The following is a 21,856-nucleotide window of genomic DNA, read 5'->3' as shown; positions in this document are numbered from 1 at the left end:
GAGATGGAATCAGAGAAAGCATCCCTGAGAAAGTGATGTTCTGCCTTAAGGAGCTGATTTCACTGAGAAAGTTTAGATTCCTTGGTTTAATGCATGTTTCTGGAATACTGGCGAATGATTACTTCCAAGCCTTTCTCTTCCACTTGTCTGATTGAGGGCATGATGATCTTTTTCATCCAAAGCACCTGGCATTAGTAGTACCTGGTTCATATAAATGTTCAAAAAGTCTTTGTTGAATTAAGTAGAATAAGTAGATTTTACATTTTTTTCACATTCAGGGTCCTGATGTCCCCAGAGAAAAAAATCACCTTGTTAGCAACAGTGACATCTGGTGGTGAGAGTTGGAATTTGACTCCCCGCTTCTATAAATCCCCTAAGTACCCTCTCTTCTCTGTCAGAATTTTGGAGTAGAGGACTTGTGCAGTCTGTGCCTCTTGCCTCAGATGAAGAAAGGCTGTTCAGAGAGTTTCAGGGATTTGAAATTTAGGATCAATCCTCATGTAAGCCTACAGCCCGTGGCAACATATCTACTCAACTAGAACAAAACTAAAGGAACAAAGTCTTTTAAAGTTATGTGTCACATAGTGCAATTGGAAACGTGGTCCTGTTTGAAAATTCTTCACTTAGAATGGGGAAATTTGAGAAAGGAAACCAAACGTGCAGAGCTTACTTTCCCCTTAGTCACTGAAATGAAACAAAAGAATTTGTTTTTAGCAAGACATAAGTTAGGGAACTTTCTTCTAAATTCAGTAGTGATAATGGTTCTAGAGTTGAGGCCAGCGTCTGTTTGGTCTCCTCAGAGGAACTTAGGAGTAGGTCCTCTCTAGTATTCTGAGCTTCTTATAATATTGGTGTTAGTTTTGTTTTTTTTTTTCCTGTCCCCCATGTAACTGAAGGGTCACAGTGACTAAAATTTTGCAAAGTGAGGGGAAAATGCCATCATACCTTTCAGCCAGAGCCCTATGACCTAAAGCCAACTCATGTGCAACCATACTTAGTGTCTTCCCCGCTGGTCTCTGCCCTCCCCTCCCCGCCCACTGACTCACACACTTCTGTCAGTGATGTGCTCCATCTCCCACTGTCATACTCTGGGCTCAAAATCTTAGGAGCCCCTTTCCTTTCTCCTGTCACTTATCACTACTAAACCAGGGACCGAGTCCTGCCACTTTTTCATAAGCAAAGTCTCTCATCACTCACATTTGTCCTTTTCCTCTGCCTGTTGCCACCACTAAACCCAAGGCCTTCACCTCCTGTTCTGCCACCCAACTCCAGCAGTGACAGTGGTGCCAGAGCCCTGTGCTCACCACTGCCTGACACCTTTGCTTATGCTCTACTCTTCCTGAATGTTTCCCTCCTCCACTCCCAGTGAATTCGGTGCTCTCCTTAAAGACCCAACCCAAATCCTACTTTTGATAAAGATGTTTTGTACTCTTCCAGGCCACAGTGAACTTTACCTTTTTCTAAATTTTGCCACATTCTCCACTATCATAATACTCACGTACAATGCTCTGCTTTAATAGTCTTCCATTAGTTCCTCACAAAAACTCTGAAGTACATATTGTCCTGACTTTTTCAATGAAGAAAGCTATAATTTATTCAAGGCCATACAAGTGAAAAGTGACGGAGCTGGGGCACAAACCAGAACTTGAGACCCTTGGTCACATGGAGAGACTGCATGATGGAAGGGAGGGCAGATATATAAAGTCATACCTGTTTAAGAAATACTTCTTCATTTTCATCCTCTGCCACACACACATACTCCCCATCAAGGTCCCAAAGTCTAATATTTTCCCCCATACACTATAGATCTTTATCTCAGAGTTTTTTCATATATGAAAATCCTCAGTCAACATATGATGAATGAGATCACCATGTATACAAACACATCTTAGACAAAATAGCTCCATGGATAAAATAAGACGACTTGTTTTAAGACCAAAATAGCGTTAAACAAAGTTTACTGGGGGTAATCTATGAGAGAACGGTGGGCAATAAAGCAAGCCCAAATCTATGGCAAGTTGGAGAGGTGGAACTGGCCAGTGTGTATCCATCTCCTTCCAGCAAGAAGGAACTTAAACCTGGAGAAAATGAAATATTTTTATCTATGTGAGGGCTCTCAGCTATGAAGAGGAATAATAAGGCTTGACCCTGGGTCAAAAATACCTCAAGCCACTTTGCCTCTGTTTGCTCTGTATCCATGCCCAAAATGTCTTTCTGATGACTCCTGGCTTCATGGGTGTCTGATTCTGGGAAGGGAGAGTCTCAGACTATCAGTCACAATCCCCTAAAGTAAACTGGTGGCTTTGTGTTCTGGTTTACATGTCAATCATTTAATACTATGACTCGTGTAGGTCTAGCCCTAATTTGGTAGGATGACCAAATTAGATTTTGGACCTGCAAAGCTGAGGTTCATTAAATAAAGAACTCTGAACTGGAATTACCAAATGGAACCTTGGTTTTAAGCTGCAGCAAAGCTTACTTCCATTTTGAGGCAAAACAGCTAAATCTGTAATAATACATGACAACTGAAGAGCACTTCGGTTTACAAAACATTTTCATGACCAATTTGATTATCATGGTAATACAGGTACTATTGATATTTTAAGAAGAAAGTTGGGATTTGTGACTTAACTAATGTCACAGAATTAAATCCCATATATTCTTACTTCTGACAGTTAATTCAGTTTTGCTTCTCAGTAAGCGCAGGATCACTAACCACTTATATTTACTTATGAGTGGGAGAGGGAATATAATTTCAGTCGGGAAATCTGTTGACTTTAACTTTAAAAAGAAAAATAAGCATGGATAAAGGTCTCACTTTAAAGTTAGAGCTACATTGAACTGTGGAAAGGACCTAATCTGGGAATTAGAAAAAAGAACAGTTAAACCCACACGAATATGCTCAACTAATTTAAAAAAATTTTTATTGTAAAATATACATAACAAAATTTACCATTTAACTATTTTTAAATGTGCACTTCAGAGGCATTAAGTACACTTATAATGCTGTGCCACCATTGCCACCATCTGCCTCCAGAACCATTTTATCTGCCCAAACAGAAACTTCACGCCCTTAACAATAACCGCCCATTTCCCTTCCTGCCCCACCCCACCCCTGGCAATCTCTATTCTACTTCCTGTCTCTATGAATTCACCTATTCTAGATGGAATCATATATTAGTGGAATCATACAATAGTTGTCCTTCTGTCTGGTTTATTTCACTTAGCATGGTGTTTTCAAGGTTCATCCATGCTGTAGCCTGTATCAGAATTTCATTATATGGCCAAATATTATTCCATCGTGTGGATATACCACATTTTGTTTACCCACTCATCTGTTGATGGACACTTGGGTTGTTTCCACCTTTTGACTACTATGAGAAATACTGCTATGAACATTGGTGTACAAGTATTTGAGCCCCTGCTTTAATATTTTGGGCAAATATTCAGAAATAAAATTGCTGGATCATATGGTAATTCTATGTTTAACATATTGAAGAACTGCGGGACTTCTACAGTGGCTGCACCATTTTACACTCTGACCAGCCAAATATAAGGATTCCAGTTTTTCCACATCCTGGCCAACACTTGTTATTGTCCTTTCTTTTCTTATAATAGCCATCCGATGGGTATGGAGTGGGATCACATTGTGGTTCTGATTTGCTTTTCCTAATGGCTATTGATGTGAAGCGTCTTTTCATGTGCTTACTGACCATCTGTCTATCTTTGTTGGAGGGATGTCTATTCAAGTCCTTTGCCCATTTTTGAATTGGGTTTTGTTGTTGAGTTTGCTCAACTGATTTTTGACAAAGATTCAAAAGCAATTCAGTGAAGGAAGGATACCTTTCAACAAATAGTACTGGAGCAACTGGACATCCATAGGGGAAAAAAACAAACTTTGACCTAAACCTTATACAAAAGTTACATTAAAGTAAATCATGAACATTAAACTCTAACACTTTTAGGAAATCATAGGGAAAAATCTTGGGAATCCAGGACTAGGCAAGGAATTCTTACACGACACCAAAAGCATGATTCATAAAAGAAAAATAGATAAATTGGACCTAATCATAATTTTAAAATTTTATTCTGCGAAAGTCCATGTCAAGAGAATTTAAAGACAAGCTATAAACTGGGAGAAGATATTTGCAAATAACATACCCAACAAAGTACTAGTACCAAGAATATAAAGAATTCTGAAAACTCAACAGTTAGAAACTCGGTAAGAGATGAACAGACACTTCACCAAGGAGGATATATAGACGGCAAAAAAGCACATGAAAAAAATGTTCGATATATTTATCATGTGCATTAGAACCACAGCGATATGTTACTACATACCTATTAGAAGGGCTAAAATAAAAAATAGTAACAACATCAAACACTGGCAAAGATGTGGAGAAACTAGATCATTCATACACATCACTGGTGGGAATGCAAAATGATACAGCCACTCTACAGAACTGTTTCTCAGTTTCTTATAAAACTAAAGACATGATTACATACAACTGTACTCTTAGACATTTGTTCCAGAAAAATGAAAACAGGTTCATATAAAAACCTGTAAATGAATGTTCATATCAGCTTTATTTGTAATACCCTCAAACTGAAAACAGCCCAGAAGTCCTTCAATGGGTAGATGGTTAAATAAATCCCGGTACTTCCATACAATGGAAAACCACTCAGCAATAAAAAAGAACACATTATTGAGCCGCGTGACAATTTGGATGAATCTCTAGAGAATTATTCTGAGTCAAAAAGTCAATCCCCAAAGGTTACATACTATATTATTTCATTTTCATAACATTTTGAAATGACAGAATTTTAGAAATGAAGAACAGATTAGCAGTCAATGAGGGGTTAGGGACTTGGGGTGGGGGTGGGGCAAAGGGAAGCCGGTGTGGTTATAAAAGTCTGACAAGGCAGGCGTCCTTGTGATTTGACTTTGATGGTCAAATCTACACATGTGATAAAACTGTATAAAATTAAATAAACAAAAATGAATACAAGTAAAATTGAGGAAATCTGAATAAAATAGATAGATTGTGTCAATGTTGATATTCTGGTCATGATGTACTAGAGTTTCGCAAAATGTCTGATACAGCATCTTCACGCACATCTATAGATAAATGCCTTACAAGGGAAAAAATGAAAGAAAAACACTATGAGATACGTGAAGCTTTTCAAATTACGAAGTCCTGGTTAAATTTTGGAAACCTTCCATGGATAGCCTTTCCCAGAAATTTGTCTCCCACACCCATACAGCCCTGAATATAGTACTGACTTAAATTGGTAAGTGCCTTTAAAAAAAAAAGGCAACAAACATACAAGTGTTTTCCACTATGACAATGAACCATGTTCATTATATTTAAAATCCTCTAAAGTGCAAAAATAAAAACACAGCACTGCAACTCCAGCACCTAAATATAGTAACGTTTAATATTTCTATGCATCCCTCCCAGTCTTGTTTCTGTGCCTGGTTTTAAAAAACACAACTTTATTTATTTAGCAGTTACTATTTTGTGTCCTTTTTTTTCACTCATCATCACAAACGACCTTTTCCTCACAATGTTTTACGTCTTTCAAAGACCTCCTGAATGGCTACGTTAATTTTCGTGATGGGCTCATTCGCTTTTCAGCTCCCCCTGCAGGACTGCGGACTGTGCATCTCCGTGCAGAACTTTGGTCCACAAAACTCGTAAAACACTTGTTCCGCAAGCGGATCACTGGCCTGACTTTAGTCTCAGGCACCAGATGCCCCCTTCCAGCCCGCCGCGCCTATGTCCACACCGCCGCGCCCTGGACCACCTGAGCCTCTCTCTTTCCGAACTCTCCGCGCCCTCCAGGCCGCCGTAGACTCGTGGTGACGTTTCGCGGGCGGCGGTGCTGGTTTCCCTGGTGACCGTTGCCGGGGCAACGCGAGAAGGCGTCGGGAAGAGGTGCTAGAGCTGTGGCTGCCAGAAGGCAGGAGTGAGCGCGGTAAGTGCGGAGAGGTGCGGGAGGGCGCGGGCTGGAGCTGGGGAGCCTGGGACTGCGGGGGACCCCGGCCTGGAGCGGGAGCGCACACGCTCGGCTGAGCGCGCTGCCTCTGGCCGGACGCAGAGCGAGGACTCTCTTGCCTCTTTCGATGGGTCTCCACACACAGCCCCCTCCCCTCTCCAGGCAGACACTTATTTTCCGCGCGGTACAGGGATCAGTGAGGCTCAAAGGGTGATCGCCTGCCCGAAGTCACACAGTCCGAACTCCACCTCGGGTCCGCCTGACCAGCGCCCTCTTCTGGTCTCTGCCACTGAGCTCCGCACCGCGCCTAGAGGTGGAGTGGGAACTGCGCGACCTGGCGGCACCCGCTTCCCCCAACCTCCCGCCCCAGGGCCAGCCCCCACAGGACCGGGGACACGAAGGTGGGAGTGCCCCTCAGAGCGGGAATCCCTCCGAGAGAACCAGTCATCTTCACCCCATTCCCAGCCCAGACTCATCCCGCACTGATGCTGGCCTGGCCCGCAGTCAGTGAGCCCTGTTCTGCAGCCTTGTACAGGGCGCCCAACTAGGCTTCTCAGGACCGTCCTCTCTCCTCCCCCAGGACTCCAGATGGTTGCTGGGAATACTTGACGAGAATATGGGGGGGAGGGGGAAGCACCCAAAACAAAACAAAAAGCAGAGAGGAGGAGGAAGAAAGAAAGAAGAAAAGAAAGACAAAGTGTCAGGCTGCTAGGGGCAAGGGAGGCTCATGCCTGGATGGGGCCGCAGCCCTCCTCACTGGTCCCTGTCCCTTGTCCCCTATGCGCTTGATTGCCTCTGGAATCTTGGCTTCGCCACAGGAAGTGGCGGTGGGTGGGTGCCCCTCTCCCCGTCCCAGGGCTCTAAGTCCTTCCTGAGCCGAGAGTTCCTTCCATGCAGCCTTAGCCTTACGTCAAAAATAAATAAATAAATAAAATTAATAGGTTTTATATCTTAGAGCGGTTTTAGATTTTCTGTCCAGAAACACTGGACAGAAAATACAGAAAGTCCTCATATTTTCCTCTCTCCTTTCCCCCATTATTAACATCCCACATTGGTGTGGTACATTTGTTACCACTGATAATCCTGTATGTTGTTATTAACTTTATAAGTGTATAGTTTACAATAGGGTTCATTTTTGTATTGTACAGTTCTATGGGTTATGTCAGGTATCCACCATTAAAGTTTCATGCAGAATAGTTTCACTGCCCTAAAAATCCCCATGAGCTGCACTGTTCATCCTTTCTTCCATCTCCCTAACCCCTGCAACCACTGATCTTTCTACTCTCTCTATGGTTTTGCCTTTTCCAGAATGTCATATAGTTGGAATCATATAGCATACAGCAGACTTTTCATACTGTCTTCTTCACTTAGCAATATGTATTTAAGTTTCCTTTATGTCTTTTTGTGGTTTGAAGTTCATTTCTTTTCATCAATGATTAATATTCCCTTGTATGGGTGTACCAGTTTATCTGTTCACCTATTGAGGGACATCTTGATTGCTTCTGATTTTTGATAATTATGAATATAGCTGCTATAAACATTTGCTTACAGGTTTTTGTGTAGACATAAGTTTTCAACTCATTTGGGTAAATATGATTGCTGAATCATGTAGAAAGACTGTGTTTAACTTTGAAAGAAACTTCCAGACTGTCTTCCAAAGCAGCTGTACTATTTTGCATTTCCACCAGTAATGAACGAACATTCCTGTTGCTTCACATCCTTGTCAGCATTTGGTGTTGTCAGTATTTTGGATTTTAGCCATTCTGATAGGCGTGTAGTGGCATCTCATTGTTGTTTGAATTCGCAATTTCTAATTACATATGATTTTGAACTTTTCATGGGCTTATCTGCCATCTGTATATCTTCTTTGATGAGTTGTGTGTTTTGATCTTTAGCTCACTTTTTAATTGAGTTGTTTTGATATTTTTAAGTTTTAAGAATTCTTTGTGTATTTTGGATACAGTCCTTTATTAGATATTTGTTTTACAGATTTTCTTCCAGTCTCTGGCTTGTCTTTCTATTCTCTTAATAGTGCCTTTGCAGAGCAGAAGTTTTTAATTTTAATGAAATACAACTTGTCAAATTTTTCTTACACGGATCATGCTTTTGCTATTGTATCTAAAAACTAATTGCCAAAACCCAAGGTCATCTAGATTTTCTTCCATATTATCTTCTAGAAGTTTTATAGCTTTGCATGTTAGACATAGGTTCATGATCCGTTTTGAGTTATTTCTTGTGAAGTGTATAAGGACTGTGTCTAATTCTTTTTTTTTTTTTTTTGCATGTAGACGACCAGTTTTCCCATCACCATTTGTTGAAAAGACTATTTTTTCTTCACTGGATTACCTTTACTTCTTTGAACAAGATCAGTTGACTCTTTTTGTATGGGTCAATTTTGGGCTTTCTATTCTCTTCTTGTAATCTATTGGTCTATTATTTCACAGATACCACACTCTCTTGATTACTGTAGCCTTATAGTAAGTCTTGGATCCAACAGCATCAATCTTGAAACTTTGTTCTTCTCCTTCAATGTTGCATTGACTATTCTGGGTCTTTTGCCCTTCATATAAAGTTTAGAATCAGCTTGTTAATATCTACAAAGTAACTTGGTGAGATTTTTATTGTTATTGTGATTGCATTGAATCTATAGATCAAGTTGGGAATAGTTAACATGTTAACAATGTTGAGTCTTCCTATCCATGTACATGGGTCTTCCCAGCCAATCTCTCAAAGCACTTACCACCCCTCATTCTCAGTTCTGGCTCATTATTAGACTCACCTGGGAAGCTTTAAAAAAAATAGATGCCCAGGCCATAGTCCAGATAAGTGAAATACAAATCTCCACTGGCTGCATGAGTAGATGCTAACACTACAGGGGCTGAGTTAAACCTCAAATGTCTTGTTAGTGCAGGCATGCTGTCTGTCTCCCAGAGGCTTATTGGGCCAAGGATACTCCATGATATATGATGAGAAAGATAATAACAGCTAAACTATTAGGAGTGCTTATATGCTAGGCACTATATTTCCATTCATTCTGTCATTTAATCCTTACGACCACCCTGTGAAGTATATAATGATTATCATCCCATTTTACAGATGAAGAAACTGAAGCACAGAGAGATTAAGTAATTTGCCCAGGAAACAGTGTATGTCCAGAAGTACCTGTTCCCTAGTGACTCCAACTGCACGTTGAAAATAGAAAAGGAAAAAGGTTTTACAAGTTGCTGTGTTCATTTATTTATTTACCCATTCATTTATTCCTTCTCTCATCTTTGAGCACCTGTTATATTCATTCAGTGACAGTTCTACAAATATTAATTGAAAGCCTATTCTGGGCAAGATGCCGAAAATTAAACAATGAATAAGACATTAGACCCCAGCCCTTAAGAGGCCTCTTAGTAAAAGGAAGGAATATGAAGAAAGTCACAGATAATTATAATACGTTGAAGTTTAGTGATCAGTGGATATCTGGGGGATTCTAGGAGTCCACAGAGTGCCACCAGGGCACTAAAGGCTAGATGGGAGTTTGTGGGAAGGAGAAGGGATGCCTGGGGAAGAAGGCATCCCAGGCAGGTCAAGTGGCTGATGACGGTCACAAACCCAAACACCTGCAGGGGCTGATTGCAAATGAAAGTGGGTGAATGCAGCAGGTCTCAGGGAGAGAACAGCATTTACTGCACTTATAACAGGCAGCTGATGTGCCAGCTGCAGCATCTGGGAGTGGGAGGGACCGTGGCTGAGTGGTAAGAACGTACTCTGCCTATAGGGAACGCCCTCTGTCAGCAGCTGCTGTCCATGTGGGACAATGGGCCCAGAATAGCCAGATCTGTAAACTTTTATAAAAGAAGCTGGAAATCTGGATTTAATTGAAATCTACAGATCTTTGAATGTTGGAAACAAAGTAAAATCCTAACATAGCATCCCGTGAGAGTCAAACAAAAATATCTGTGGGCTGGATGCAGCCCTTGGGCCAGCCAGAGTGTCCTCTGCGAGTCTTGGCAAGGCCTTGCAGAAGCAGGAGCCAGTTAGATCTGGTTTTAGAAAGGTCATGTGCAGTACAGATTAAAGAGACAAAGACGAGACCCAGGGAGCTAAGACGGGAAGCAGGTAGCCAGAGAGATGGGGAGGCACTGGGGGGATACTGGGGTGAGCCTGATGCCACCCAACTTCTGGAGCAGGCAGGAGATGAGGTGCAGAGGAGGTGACTGACCTTGTGATGTGAAACAGAGGCTGTGGATGCTGGAGGCAGCCGTGTCGTGGGGCTTGGCCACTGTGGGCCCAGCAGCCAGGGAAGGCTTTCTGTGGATGGGTCATAAGAATCACTGTGAGGGGCAGCAAGCGCCTGGATGTGGGGCAAGAGGAGGAGGAAAGGACTCTTCAAGGGAGACCACCAGGAGGGGAGACAAGAATAACATTTTGTTCTTACCAACACATAGCTGACAAAAGCGTTTCACGCACACACCTTTGCCTTTGCCTCTCACCACATCTATGGCCTCTGTGTCATCACCTTCTGCTCACTGAAGGAAGGACTGAGGCCTGCAGAGGTGGAGAAATTTTTTAGACTCACACAGCCAGTACAGAGCCAAGTTCACCACTGCTTTACATGCTGGTCACGGCCTCCGAGTTGCTTTCCCGACTCGCTGTTGACCCAAATGATTATGAATAGCTCTCGCTTTCACTCTCCAAAGTGACCCGATTTGGAAAATGAAGTCTGTGGTCCCTTCTTATAATCTGCAAAAATAGGGAATCACAGGATAAACTTATTTTTAAATTCTATTAGTTACATTTTCAAATAACGGGCTCAGTAGGGTTTTCTTCAATCTCTAGACACCTTTTCAGATCAAGTGTCTCTGTGTCAGGTTGGCAGACCAAGGTCCCCAATCACGCGCACTGTTTCTGCAGTAAAGTTTAATGGGAGCACAGCCACACACGCTCATTTACATCTCGTCTGCGGCTTTACATGCCGGTCACGGTCACGGCATGCTTTCCACTGCAGTGGGCAGAGTTCAGTAGTTGCAACAGAAGCCATAAGGCCCACAAAGTCTAAAATAGTTACAGAAAAAAGTAAATTGGACTCATTGTTGCAAAATTAGGCAAATCAGACTTTTCCAGTGAGGTGTAGGGACAGAGGAGCACGGTGACATGAGAACTTGGCGTCGTGAAGGGGGAACAGGCTGGGATGGGCATCTACTGAAGCTTTCGGAACGGGGGCCCGTCAGGCTCAGGGCTGTGCTCTAGAGAAGGTATTCCGCCAGCGAATACAGGGTAAGAGGGGAGAGGGAGAAGGGCAGTGAGGGCAGTGGGGACCTGTTCTAGCAGTCCCGGGGACAAAACCATCCATCATTCATTCACCAAATGCTCATCTCATGCCTGCTATGCACAAGGCCCTGGTACCAGCACTGAGGATCCAGTGGTGAACATCACACAGTGCCTGCCATGGTGGAGCTGCCTGGGAGGGAGACAAGCCATCAACGAACAAATATAAAATGTGTCAGGTGAAGCTAAGCGTGATGCAGAAAGATAAAACAGGGTAATGGGCACGGGGAGTGAGGGTAGAAATGCTTTCTACAATAGAATTGGGGAGGAAGGCCTTTCTGATAAGGTGACATTTGAGAGAGGCGAGCAAGGTGGACATCTGGGGAAAAGCAATCCAGGGGAGGGAACAGCAGCTGCAAATGCCCTGGGGTGGCCATGAGCGTGATAATGATAGCGGTCTCAGCAGGGATGGAAATATAGGGACAGAATCGAAAACATTTGTGGAGAATCAACAAGACATATGACTAATTGGTTGGTGGGTGGATGATGCAACTTGAGTTTGGTTTAAGTCAGGGATGCTTAACTGGCTATGCTTTAAAAGCATGTGGGGAGCATTTAAAAATTCCAGTGTTCATGCTCTATTATTCTATTTATGTGACGTTCAAAAGTAGGCAGACATCCAGAAAGCATAAGGAACTCAATAAGAAGGCAACACAATTTTTTAAATGGGCAAAATAATGTGAATAGACATGTCACAGAAGAAGATATGCAAATGATCAGTAAGTACATGAAAAGATGCTCAATCATGAAAATGCAAATTGAAACCACATTGAGATACCACTGTATACCCACTAGAAAGATTAAAATTTAGACTGACCATACTAAGTGTTGGCAAGGATGTGGAGCAGCTGGAACTCTCACGCACTGCTGGTGGGAATGTAAATGGTACAGACATTCTGGAAAACAATTTAGCAGTTTCTTATAAAGCTAACATAAATTTACCATACAACCCAGCATTTTTTTACTTCTAGGTATTTACCCAAAAGAAGAAATAAACATATATGTCCACGTGAAGGCTTTCTTGTATATAAATATTCATAATGGCTTTATTCATAATAGCCCATAATGGAAACAGCTCGGGTGTCCCATAACAGGTGAATGTATGAACAAATTATGATATATCTGTACAATGGAATACTACTCAGCAATAAAAAGGGATGAACTAATGACGGATGCAACGACATGGGTGAATCTCTAAAAGATAGTGCTAAGGAAAAACAAAGCAAACACAAAGATTACCTACTGTATGATTCCAGTTATATGAAATTCTAGAAAAGGCAAAACTGTAGTGACCAAAAGCAGATGAGAGTTTGCCTGGGATTGGGACTCCCTGGGGGATTGATTGCAAAGGGGTGTAAAGGAGCTTTTCGGTGTAATAGAAATGTTTGATCATGATAGTGGCGGTGGTTTACACAGGTGTATATATCTGTCAAAACTCATTTGCATACATAAAATCGGTGTATTTTATTCTGTGCAAATCATACTTCGATGGAACTGATGTTAAAAAAAAAAAAATAGACAAAACTCATCTTCAGTGACAGAAGCCAGAACAGTGGTTACCTTGGGGGACTGCCTTGACTGGACAGGCACAACATAACCTGAGCAGGGGCAGGAAGTACCCTACACCTTGATCCGGGATCACCACAGGGGTGTATACTTATGTGAAGATTCGTTGAGCTGTACACTCAGGATTTATGCACTTTACTGTATATAAATTATACCTCGATTAAAAAAATAATGACATCCAAGCCCATTTCTAGAAATTGGGATTTCGTTGGTTCAGGGATATATCTAAGCATTGTTATGTTTTAGGAGCTCCTGTGAGATTCTAATGGTCAGCCGGAGTTGAGGGCAACTGTTTTAGGAATAGGAAGGGGTGAAGTGTTGAATCGGAGTGATGGGGGAATATTCTGATGCCATTTGAAGTCTGGTGGCACGGTCAGGACCAGGGAAGGATGCTCAGCTTTGGCTTTTGGGGGATTTGAGGTTAAGGTGGGTCTCTAAGCTTCCACATGGACACATGTAAAGGTAAGCAGAAAACTCCAGGGTTGGCGGCTATGGACAGGGCTGACTGTGTGCTGAGCGTTCTTGGGAACTGCACGCTTTGTGGACATTGCTTCAGCTTAGATTTCTTTTTCTACTTCTAGGGCAAGATGGCAGAAGACGAAGCCTCTCAGGACACCTTGCGGCTCCAGTTCAAGGCCATGCAGGAGATGCAGCACAAAAGGTTACAGAAGCAGATGCAGAAAAAGAAGGAAAAGGAACTGAGTCTCAACAGCAAAGTCGATGACCAAAAAGAACCCTTGGAGATCTCTGATGGCCTCAGTTTTCTCCAGGCTGGGGAGCAAAACTTGAAAAACAGCTTTGAGCAGAGGTAAATGCAAGTCTGAACTCTCCCAGGAGCACTGCAGGGAGGTAGGGCGGTGGGGGAGAAGTGATTACAGACACATAACAAGGTTGATTAGATGCGTGTTTATAAACTGAGACGAAGAGGTTTTGACACAGAGGATGTTATTGAAGACTGGCATCCGATAGATCTGTGCTCCCGAGAAAATAATTTGATAAGAAATGTGCTTAAAAACCATTTAAAGTCAAGTTGAAATTTCAAAACTCATAAGCATATAGTTTATTCACTTGAATTAGAAATTTTTAAATAAATGGAAGCCTACAATATTATATTAGTTTCAGGTGTACAATAGTCACATGAATTTTCTTATGCAAAATCTCTCGTGGAAAGTGTGTTTGGTTTTCTGAGGAGCTGGTTGGCTGACTCTGATGGTTTATAGATCTCATCTGAGGTTATTGTCTCTGCCAATTTCCCTTTCCTGACACATAGCAACACATAAGCCTGCCTGTCCTAAGGGAACACTCTGTGGGTTCCTTGCTATTTACAGTTGGTGGAAAAGTTGGAAAGAGTCCAGAATCTTCTCATTTTGCTCTAAATTTAACAACACAGGTGCATATTGATCTATACTGGTTATTAGAAATGGGAGTCTGTATTGATACAAAATTCTCTGCTAGTTAATTTACTAAAAAAATTCCCAACAATTGTTAAGCTCTCTCTTTGCTTCTGGTTTCACCCAGAATCTTTTTTTCCATCTTTAAATTCCACTTTTTATAATTTCTCAATTTTCAACATGTTCTACTAAAAAATGCTAATTGGGAGAAAACAAAGATTTCTCAATAATTGAAAAAAATTCATATGGCTCTTAAATATTAGCTCAAAATTAACCCCAGATCCATTTCCAAATGATCTTTCCCCAAATCAGAGAAACTAATTGATGGAGACTTGAGCCATTGGTGGAAAAACAACAATAATAATAATAGCTGTTACCCCATACTTACTGTAACTGTAACTTCTATAATTGACTTACTTCCTGAGCAACTGTTCTAGGGAGCCTGTCGTGTGCGTAATAATAGAAGTGATCACAGATCCATCGGTCACACGTTTCTCATGTTCTGAAAAAAGCCTGCAAAACTACTGCCTAGGACTTACGGCTCTGACCATTCCTCTGTGCTCTTATAATACATATATGCAATTAAGACTATAAATGTCCTTCTAAGCATCACACATTTTGCTATATATCGATTCTGCAGTCAATTCATTCTAAATGCTTCATAATACATATTTTGATTACATCTTAACCCATAACTAATTTAGATGTGTGTTTTGTTTTGTTTTTTAGTTCTAAACATATGATGGGTTTAGGGTTTTGTTTTTTTATTTTATTTTTGCTATATTTTTAGTATTGATTTCTAATTATAGTCAATTGCCATCATAGAAAAGGGTCTGTATGATGTCCGTTCTTTGTAGCTTATATTAATAAATATACTTTTTATGCATGTTCTATGGATGCTTAAAAGGAATAGAAATTCTCTGAGTGGGGGTTTTATATCTCTCTGTCGAAAACATAATAAACTATGTTATTGAAAACTTCTTTCCCCTTTCAAATGTGTGTGTGCGAGTGTGTGCATGTGTGTGCTGAATCACTCCGTTTCGAGGACAGTAGATTAAAATCTGCTCATTGTGATTTTTCAAATTTTGCTTTCCTGTTTTGTACAGACCAGTTCTGATCATCACCCAGAGCCCAACGAGGTAAAACAACCCTGGGCAGTGAAGAACCGATCCCTGCCCATCGGTCCCCATGAAGAAACAGTAATCTCGCCTTTGCCTTGCAGGGTGCTTGAAGATGAGATTGAGCAGCTTCGCCATCAGCTCAGGGAAACAGTGGATGAGAACGGGCGACTGTATAAGCTGTTGAAGGAAAGGGACTTTGAGATCAAACACCTCAAGAAGAAAATAGAAGAGGACAGATTTGCCTTCACAGGTAACTCCACCATTGTTGGAACAGCCCCCGCCCCAAAGCCCAGGTGCCCTGAAGGCCAGGCCCCGCTGCCGTGGGGCCTTCCCGGCACGGCAAGCGCAGGTTCCAGAGGGCAGGTGCCCAAGAAAGAGTGCCAAGGGTCAGGTGTGGTCAAGCTGTCCAGATAAGTCCTGGAAATGAGAGCGAGGATAGAGGGGGAGACCAGGCCAAGGACGCCCGCACGCCAGGAAGTGGGAGGCCCAGAATGGCAGGCAGGCGTTCTGGGCAGTGTTGGTGACTCTGCTGGGACTCATCACTCCGTGATGCTCGCTGTGTGTTCACTGGGCCAGCAGGATCCACTTAACTGTGGTGCTCTGGCTCCCTGTTGAACTGTGGACGTGAAAAGTGCTGGTAGGAACAGGCATTTACTCTATAGCATTTGCTATTGCTTCTCCAGAAAGGTGGATGACGCAGGATTTCCTAGGACCCACGGCTTTAGTGGACCTTGGCCCTTCAGGTCTGGGCCAGACCTTGTCTCTGTCAGTGGAGACACTGGCCCTGTGGATGTGGTGGGGACCTTCGCTTTGAGCGTTTAAGATGACCTTAGCCCTGTGGGTGTGGGCTGGACATTAGCTCTGCAGTTATGAGCTAGACCTTGGCCCTGCAGAGCTGGTGAGATCTTTGGCCTCTGCTCCATGTATGCCCGTGGAGCAATTCCCAAGTGTCTGACTAATAAACCACAAAGTCAGTGTCACCAGAGAGCAACAGGCCTCACCAGACATCTGTCAGAGCATCCCTTCCTGCCTTTGATCTGAAAGGCTTTTAAGGGTGAGTCCACTCAGAGGACCAGCACTGAATTAAAAAACAAGAGACTCTGGCATCTCAAAGGCCCTTGACAGCCAAGTGTGCCTCCCTCCATCTGTTAGCCTTTTCTGTCTACAACAAAAGCACACCAAAGAGAAGACTTTGTGTCGTAAGGGACGGAAACGCTCTCAACCTGGCTCAGGGTTCCGATGTGAGGGGGCCGCTTGCCCTTTTGCAAGGCTGCAGAGAAGATGGTTGGGCTCCGGCAGGAGAGCAGACAGCCTCCCCACCCCAGGTGACCTGCGAGACTGGGCTACTCCCTCCTGCCCCAGGAGAGTTCTCTCTCTCTTATCGGTCTCTGCCAGTTTGCTCATGGCCTCTGATCGCCAGCCCCAAATCAATCTTACATGCCCCTCCTCTTAAATCCAGGCCTCACTCTGAAGTCACCGTTTCTGATTTCCGGCTTCAGGTTTTAAAGAGAAAAGTCTGACTGGCCCGGTTCATGTTTTTAAACCAGGCCATGAGTGACAGGCTGCGGGGCAGGCGATGGACTGTGTTTTTAGTGGTTGCTATAGTTTAGTGGATTTTTTTTTTTAACTCTATTTCTTGATACTAATTTTTTTTAAGCCTACAGCACCCAGTATTCTCAGGCAGTCTCTCATCCAAGTACTAACCAGGCCCAACCCTGCTTAGCCTCTGAGATCAGACAAGGTCAGGCGCATTCAGGGTGGTATGGCCGTAGGCTCGGTACTATTTTTTAGTGATCACTCTAGTGATTACAGTGTACAGACTTAACTTTTTACAGTCTGCTTAGAATTACTATTTTATCACTTCGAATGGAATGAAGAAACTTTGCCACCACGTAGTTCCCTTTACCCACCCCATCGCAGCTTTTATCTGTATTATTTCTATATATATTGAAAAATCCCATCAGACGGTATTACCATGTTTGCTTTCAACCATTATATGTATTTTAAAGAACTTAAGGAGACGAAAATAGTCTACTCTTCTTACCCAAATGTCGAGCATTTCTGTGCTTGTTCATTCACTCGCGCCCCCCCTCCCCCTCTCGCTTATGGGTTAGCAGCTCAAGGGTGGAGCTTGTCCGTAGACAGGTTCGGGAGACAACAGGAAAAAAACCAGAGGGTTCTCCCCATTCTCTCTGAGCGCCCCTTCCTGCCCGTTAGACTAGAGAGGGCTTCTCTAGACCTCTTCCTGAGGTCTGGTTCCAGGATATTTAATGCTCTCCAGTCCGGGGAGGAAGACATAACCCAGAGAACTCACCACTGGACTATTCGTACCCCTAGACCTGGTGTCCATCCCAGCATCCTAGGCCCTTTCTCCTGAGGACTCCTCATCCTATTCAGTGGACTGGAGGTTGCCAAGGGCAACCTATTCACTGCCTGGCTCAGGCCAGCTGCACAAGGCTGGGCAGAGTTGATTTGAAAACCATCGAACACCTTTGTTCACCTTCCACCCGTTGTCACTCTCAGTCTTGTTCTGAGGCGCATCGCAGTCTGAAAAGTAGTTCCAAGAAGGTATCTCTGCCACTCACCCGCCGCTTGGAGTGTCAGCAGCCTTCGGGGAACTTGGTGACCCTCTGGTCAAAACCGCTGTTGCACGCGTGGGGAAACTGCCCTCCAGTGAGGGCGAGGATGGACGGATGGACCACAAGGCTACCTAGCCAGCTCCCGCCGCCTGCTCCTGAACGGCCCCACGCCGCGCAACCGCCCCCATTTCCATCCCTTCATCGGCCCTGGTACAGCCTCCGGCCCTTGCCTGCTGCCTTCCGGCTGCTTCCTCGGACACGCCAAGCCCCTTCCTGCCTCCGGGACTTTGCACCTGCCATTTCCTCGGCTCAGAATCGCTGTTCCTAGCTGGGAGCGCTCTTCACGGCCGACCCCTCACTGCATTCCTCCAGGTCTCTGTTCACACGTCACCTCCCCAGAGAGGCCTCTCCTGACGTCACTGCATGTAAAATAGCATCACCCCCATCCCTCTCAGCTCCTAGCTCAGCCTGTTTGTTTCATAGCAGTCATTACTCCCACGTATGACAATACATGTTTATGTGTTTGGTTTTTATTATCTGTCTCCCCCGCTAGAATGTAAATTCAGTGTCTTTTTTACTCGCCATTGCATCCCTAACACTCAGAGTGTTCAACACTTGGTAGAAACTCCATACATATTTACTAAATGAGCATACGCATTTGTATTTTTAGGTGTTACCACAAAATTCTGTGTAAGAAACAACCACATACTCTCGGCAGCATTTGGCAATAAGCGTTGATTTGGCTCAAACATCTGGGGGTTAGTTGGGGAGGAGTTGATCTAGGCTGGGGCTTGGCTATGGTGGTTCAGCTTTGTCCCATGTGTCTCTTCCTTTCCTGGGACCAGGCAGCTGGCCTGCCTGTGTTTCTGTGGGAAGAGCATTTAAGTACACAAGTGCTTTTCAAACTTCCACCTGCACCTTATCTGCTAGCATCCCATTGGCTGATCCCAGAGTCAGGCAGGCATAGAGGGGTGGAGGGAGTACACCCTTCTCACTGGAGGGCACCGCAGAATTGCAGAACCCAGGGTGTGGGTGTGTAACCCTTTCAGTGAGGAGGGCATGAAGAACTGGCACAATAAACTTATCGCCCGTGGAATTAAAACTCTGTTTCCTGATTTTATAATTTTCCTAGAACATGCTGAACCTCCAAGTGGCTGCGTCTCCACTCACTGGAGCTGGGTTTCGGGGTGCCCGCGTGTGCGGTCACTCTCCCGAGCCTCTGCTCCGCCCCGGGCATTCACACCAAGCGGCTCGAGCTCGTAAAGGCTGTTTGTTCTGTGCCGTGAGTTCGAGGCGTGGGCCTGCGGTTTTTAACTGACCTCACTATTTTCCTTCTTAGGGACGGCCGGTATGGCGGGGGACGCCATCGCCACCAAAATCGTCGAGCTGTCCAAAAAGAACCGGGTGCTGATGGCAGAGTCGGAGGGCGCAAAAACCAGAGAGAAGCAGCTGAGCAATCGCACCCAGGAGCTGGAGCGGGAAGTGAGGCCCTTGGTCATCCCTCCCTCCGGAGGGGACCTCGGCACCCGGGGCCCGTCCTCCAGAGTGGGAGCCACACTTAGATGCTTTGGGTCCTTCTGAAGGGCTTGTGGGTCAGTGTTTACAGTCTTTGTCACATCCTGAGAGGGGAAAGTGTGTCCAGAAGCCAGAGGGACACAGGTCATGGAGAGGCGGCCTGGCAGAGTGGTTAGGACACGGACCCGGAGCCTGGCTGCCCGGGTACGAATCTCAGCTCCATTCCCGACTTACTCTGTGACTTCGAGGGAGTCATCAACTCTCTGTGCCTCAGTTTCCTCCATCCATCACGTGCAGGAATAAATACTCACCCTAGGTTTTCTGAGCATTAAATGGCTTAACATTGTAAAGTGCTTAGAACAGGGTTGAGCATGTAGTGAGCACTGGATAAACGTTGGTTAAATACATTAATGGGGACCCTTGCCGATTCGAAGCTGTTGCCAGGAGCATTCCACCGGTTGGTGTCCCTTTTGTCCATCTTCCTCTTGCTGCTGCTCCCTGCCCCCGACTGCTAATCACAAACCCCTCCAGTCGCACAGGGGCATCGCCCCAGCAGTTCATGGTCCCTGAGGAGCTAGAACGGAATCCATGTGCCAGAGAGAACCTACACTGCTTCTCCTTATATGGCTGAAGAAGCCGAGGCTGGAAGAGGTCAGTTGAGAGGCTTCCTCAAGCCCCACAGTGTGTGGTGATGCCGGTTTCCAGTCCGATTCGCTTGCTCTCCAAAATCCTCTCCAGTCACTGTACCTGGCGCGGAATCAGAGCTGCTTTATTCTACAACAGAGATTTTGAGAATCATCGCAGGCTCTGAGCCAGGCCCTGGAGAGACTTCGGGGAGCAAAACAGGCCTGGTCCTTGCCCTCCTGGGGGACGGACCAGCCCCCAGGGCTTCCTCTAGGAGGGAGCAGCCCACCAGGTCCCCGGAGGATGGGAAGGGGCCAGACTCGGAGTGGCTGGGGAGCGGCTTCTATGCAGGGCCCAGCAGGGGCTAAAGTCTTGAGTGGGGCAGAAGGCCTGGAAAGAGCCATGTGGCCAGAATGGAACAAGATCAGGTCCGAGCGCTGGGGGGCGGGTCCTGCCCCGCCTTGTCAGGCAGGGTGGGGTCTTTGTGGGAAGAACGATAAGGAAACCAGTGAAGGGTCGGCCGCCGGCTGGATACCGTGGTGGCCTTGGCTGCCAGGCGTGAGACCACAGAGCAAGTTCCTCGGTGTCTCTGCCGCTGTCTCCTCGTCTGTAACGCGAAGTCCGTGACCCCTTTGCCCTCCCCGCCCAGGCTGTCGTTAGAACGCAGACCCTGGCTGCAGTGTTATTATTTATCAAGCTGTTAGGGAATCCTAGGGGGTGCCCTTCCGTGCAGCTGGGGCACTCAGCAGACAAGCCATCAAACCGTCCCCCACGTCAGAGCAGTAGGTAAAGGAGAGCTCGTCCCTCAGTAATCCTAGCGTGAGATGAAAGGCCGCCACCAAGATGGGTAACCGCATGGCCAACGGTGACGCTTCCCTCGGGCCCCGCAGTTGCTGAGCAGATTAAGTATTAAGCGTGAGATTTGCTTTTTCAGCTGCAGATGGCCCTAGCCAGGCTGCCAGCCAAGGGGGCCACCGATGCAGGAGCCAAGACGCCAAGGACCCAGACGGGAGACAGAGCCTTGGTATGAATTCTCTTCTGCGCTGGGGACTCGGTGAGGCAGCCACGGGCCAGGCCTCCCCTTTGCCATGGGAGTGTAGGTGCCTCTGTCCGGGGCCCACCTGCACCCCACTGCTGAGCCAGTGCCACCACCGCAGCAGCTGCAGAGCAGCCACCAGGCAGCAGTCCCCAAGCCAGGAATGCCCCAGTCGAGGCCAGTGAGGGTCTGATTCTGATTCAGTCCCCCGAGAGGGAGGTCAGGAGGTGCCCGAGGACCCTGGAGCCCTAGAATTTCAAGGACCAGGAGGGAAGGCCTGGTCCAAGTGGCTGCCTGCTCTCGGCCCAGCTGTAAAGCTGCTCCTTATAGCATCTGCACTGGGGGACATCGGCCTCTACCTTACCCAGGGACAGGGCGTTCCCAATGGGGCCCTTGCTTTTAGGAGGGGGCAGTTTATATTGTGAGAAGTCTTCCCTTTGTGCAGCTCCAAGTCTATAGAGTAAAAACGACTCTTGGGAATGGGGGCTTGTCCCCAAGATCCCATTTTGCTAAGCCGGTGAGCAGTCGATGAAACGCAGGACATGGGAATTGCAGCTGCCTGAAAGGAAGACCGTCTGACTCAGTGGGCTACTAGGGAGGGGCGTGGAGCCCACGCCAGACAGTCAATAGCACCAGAGTCTCGGGAACATCGCAGGAGGCCTCCCCAGGGGAAGCCAGCCCAGCTGATGACCCCGGGGTTCAAGCCTC

General features: G+C 45.3%; 1 protein-coding gene, 1 long non-coding RNA gene and 1 pseudogene across 2 annotated transcripts in view; 1 reads left to right on the top strand and 2 right to left on the bottom strand.

The window, feature by feature from the left end:
• Window positions 1-17,049: 17,049 nt before the first annotated feature.
• On the bottom strand, window positions 17,050-17,168 carry LOC120582455 (uncharacterized; annotated as a pseudogene).
• A 54-nt stretch (window positions 17,169-17,222) lies between these two features.
• LOC120582221 (uncharacterized) lies at window positions 17,223-19,710 on the bottom strand. Its single transcript, XR_005647506.1, has 3 exons — window positions 19,578-19,710; window positions 18,880-18,885; window positions 17,223-17,233 (listed from the first exon to the last, which is right to left on the bottom strand). It is a non-coding gene; the product is annotated as an uncharacterized LOC120582221 (long non-coding RNA).
• Window positions 19,711-20,049: 339 nt separating this feature from the next.
• Window positions 20,050-21,856, top strand: part of CCDC13 (coiled-coil domain containing 13) — a 29,360-nt gene continuing 27,553 nt past the window's right edge. The window contains exons 1-2 of the mRNA XM_039837434.1: window positions 20,050-20,139; window positions 21,047-21,136. Of these exons, the coding sequence (XP_039693368.1) occupies window positions 20,077-20,139; window positions 21,047-21,136 (153 nt within the window). The 5' untranslated portion in view covers window positions 20,050-20,076. The remainder of the gene's footprint in view (window positions 20,140-21,046; window positions 21,137-21,856) is intronic.

Source organism: Pteropus medius, unplaced genomic scaffold (assembly GCF_902729225.1).
Source record: "Pteropus medius unplaced genomic scaffold, Ma_sr-lr_union100, whole genome shotgun sequence".
NCBI classification, from domain to species: domain Eukaryota; kingdom Metazoa; phylum Chordata; class Mammalia; order Chiroptera; family Pteropodidae; genus Pteropus; species Pteropus medius.
The sequence above is the reverse complement of the archived record's forward strand: the minus strand, read 5'-3'. Positions and strand labels throughout refer to the sequence as shown.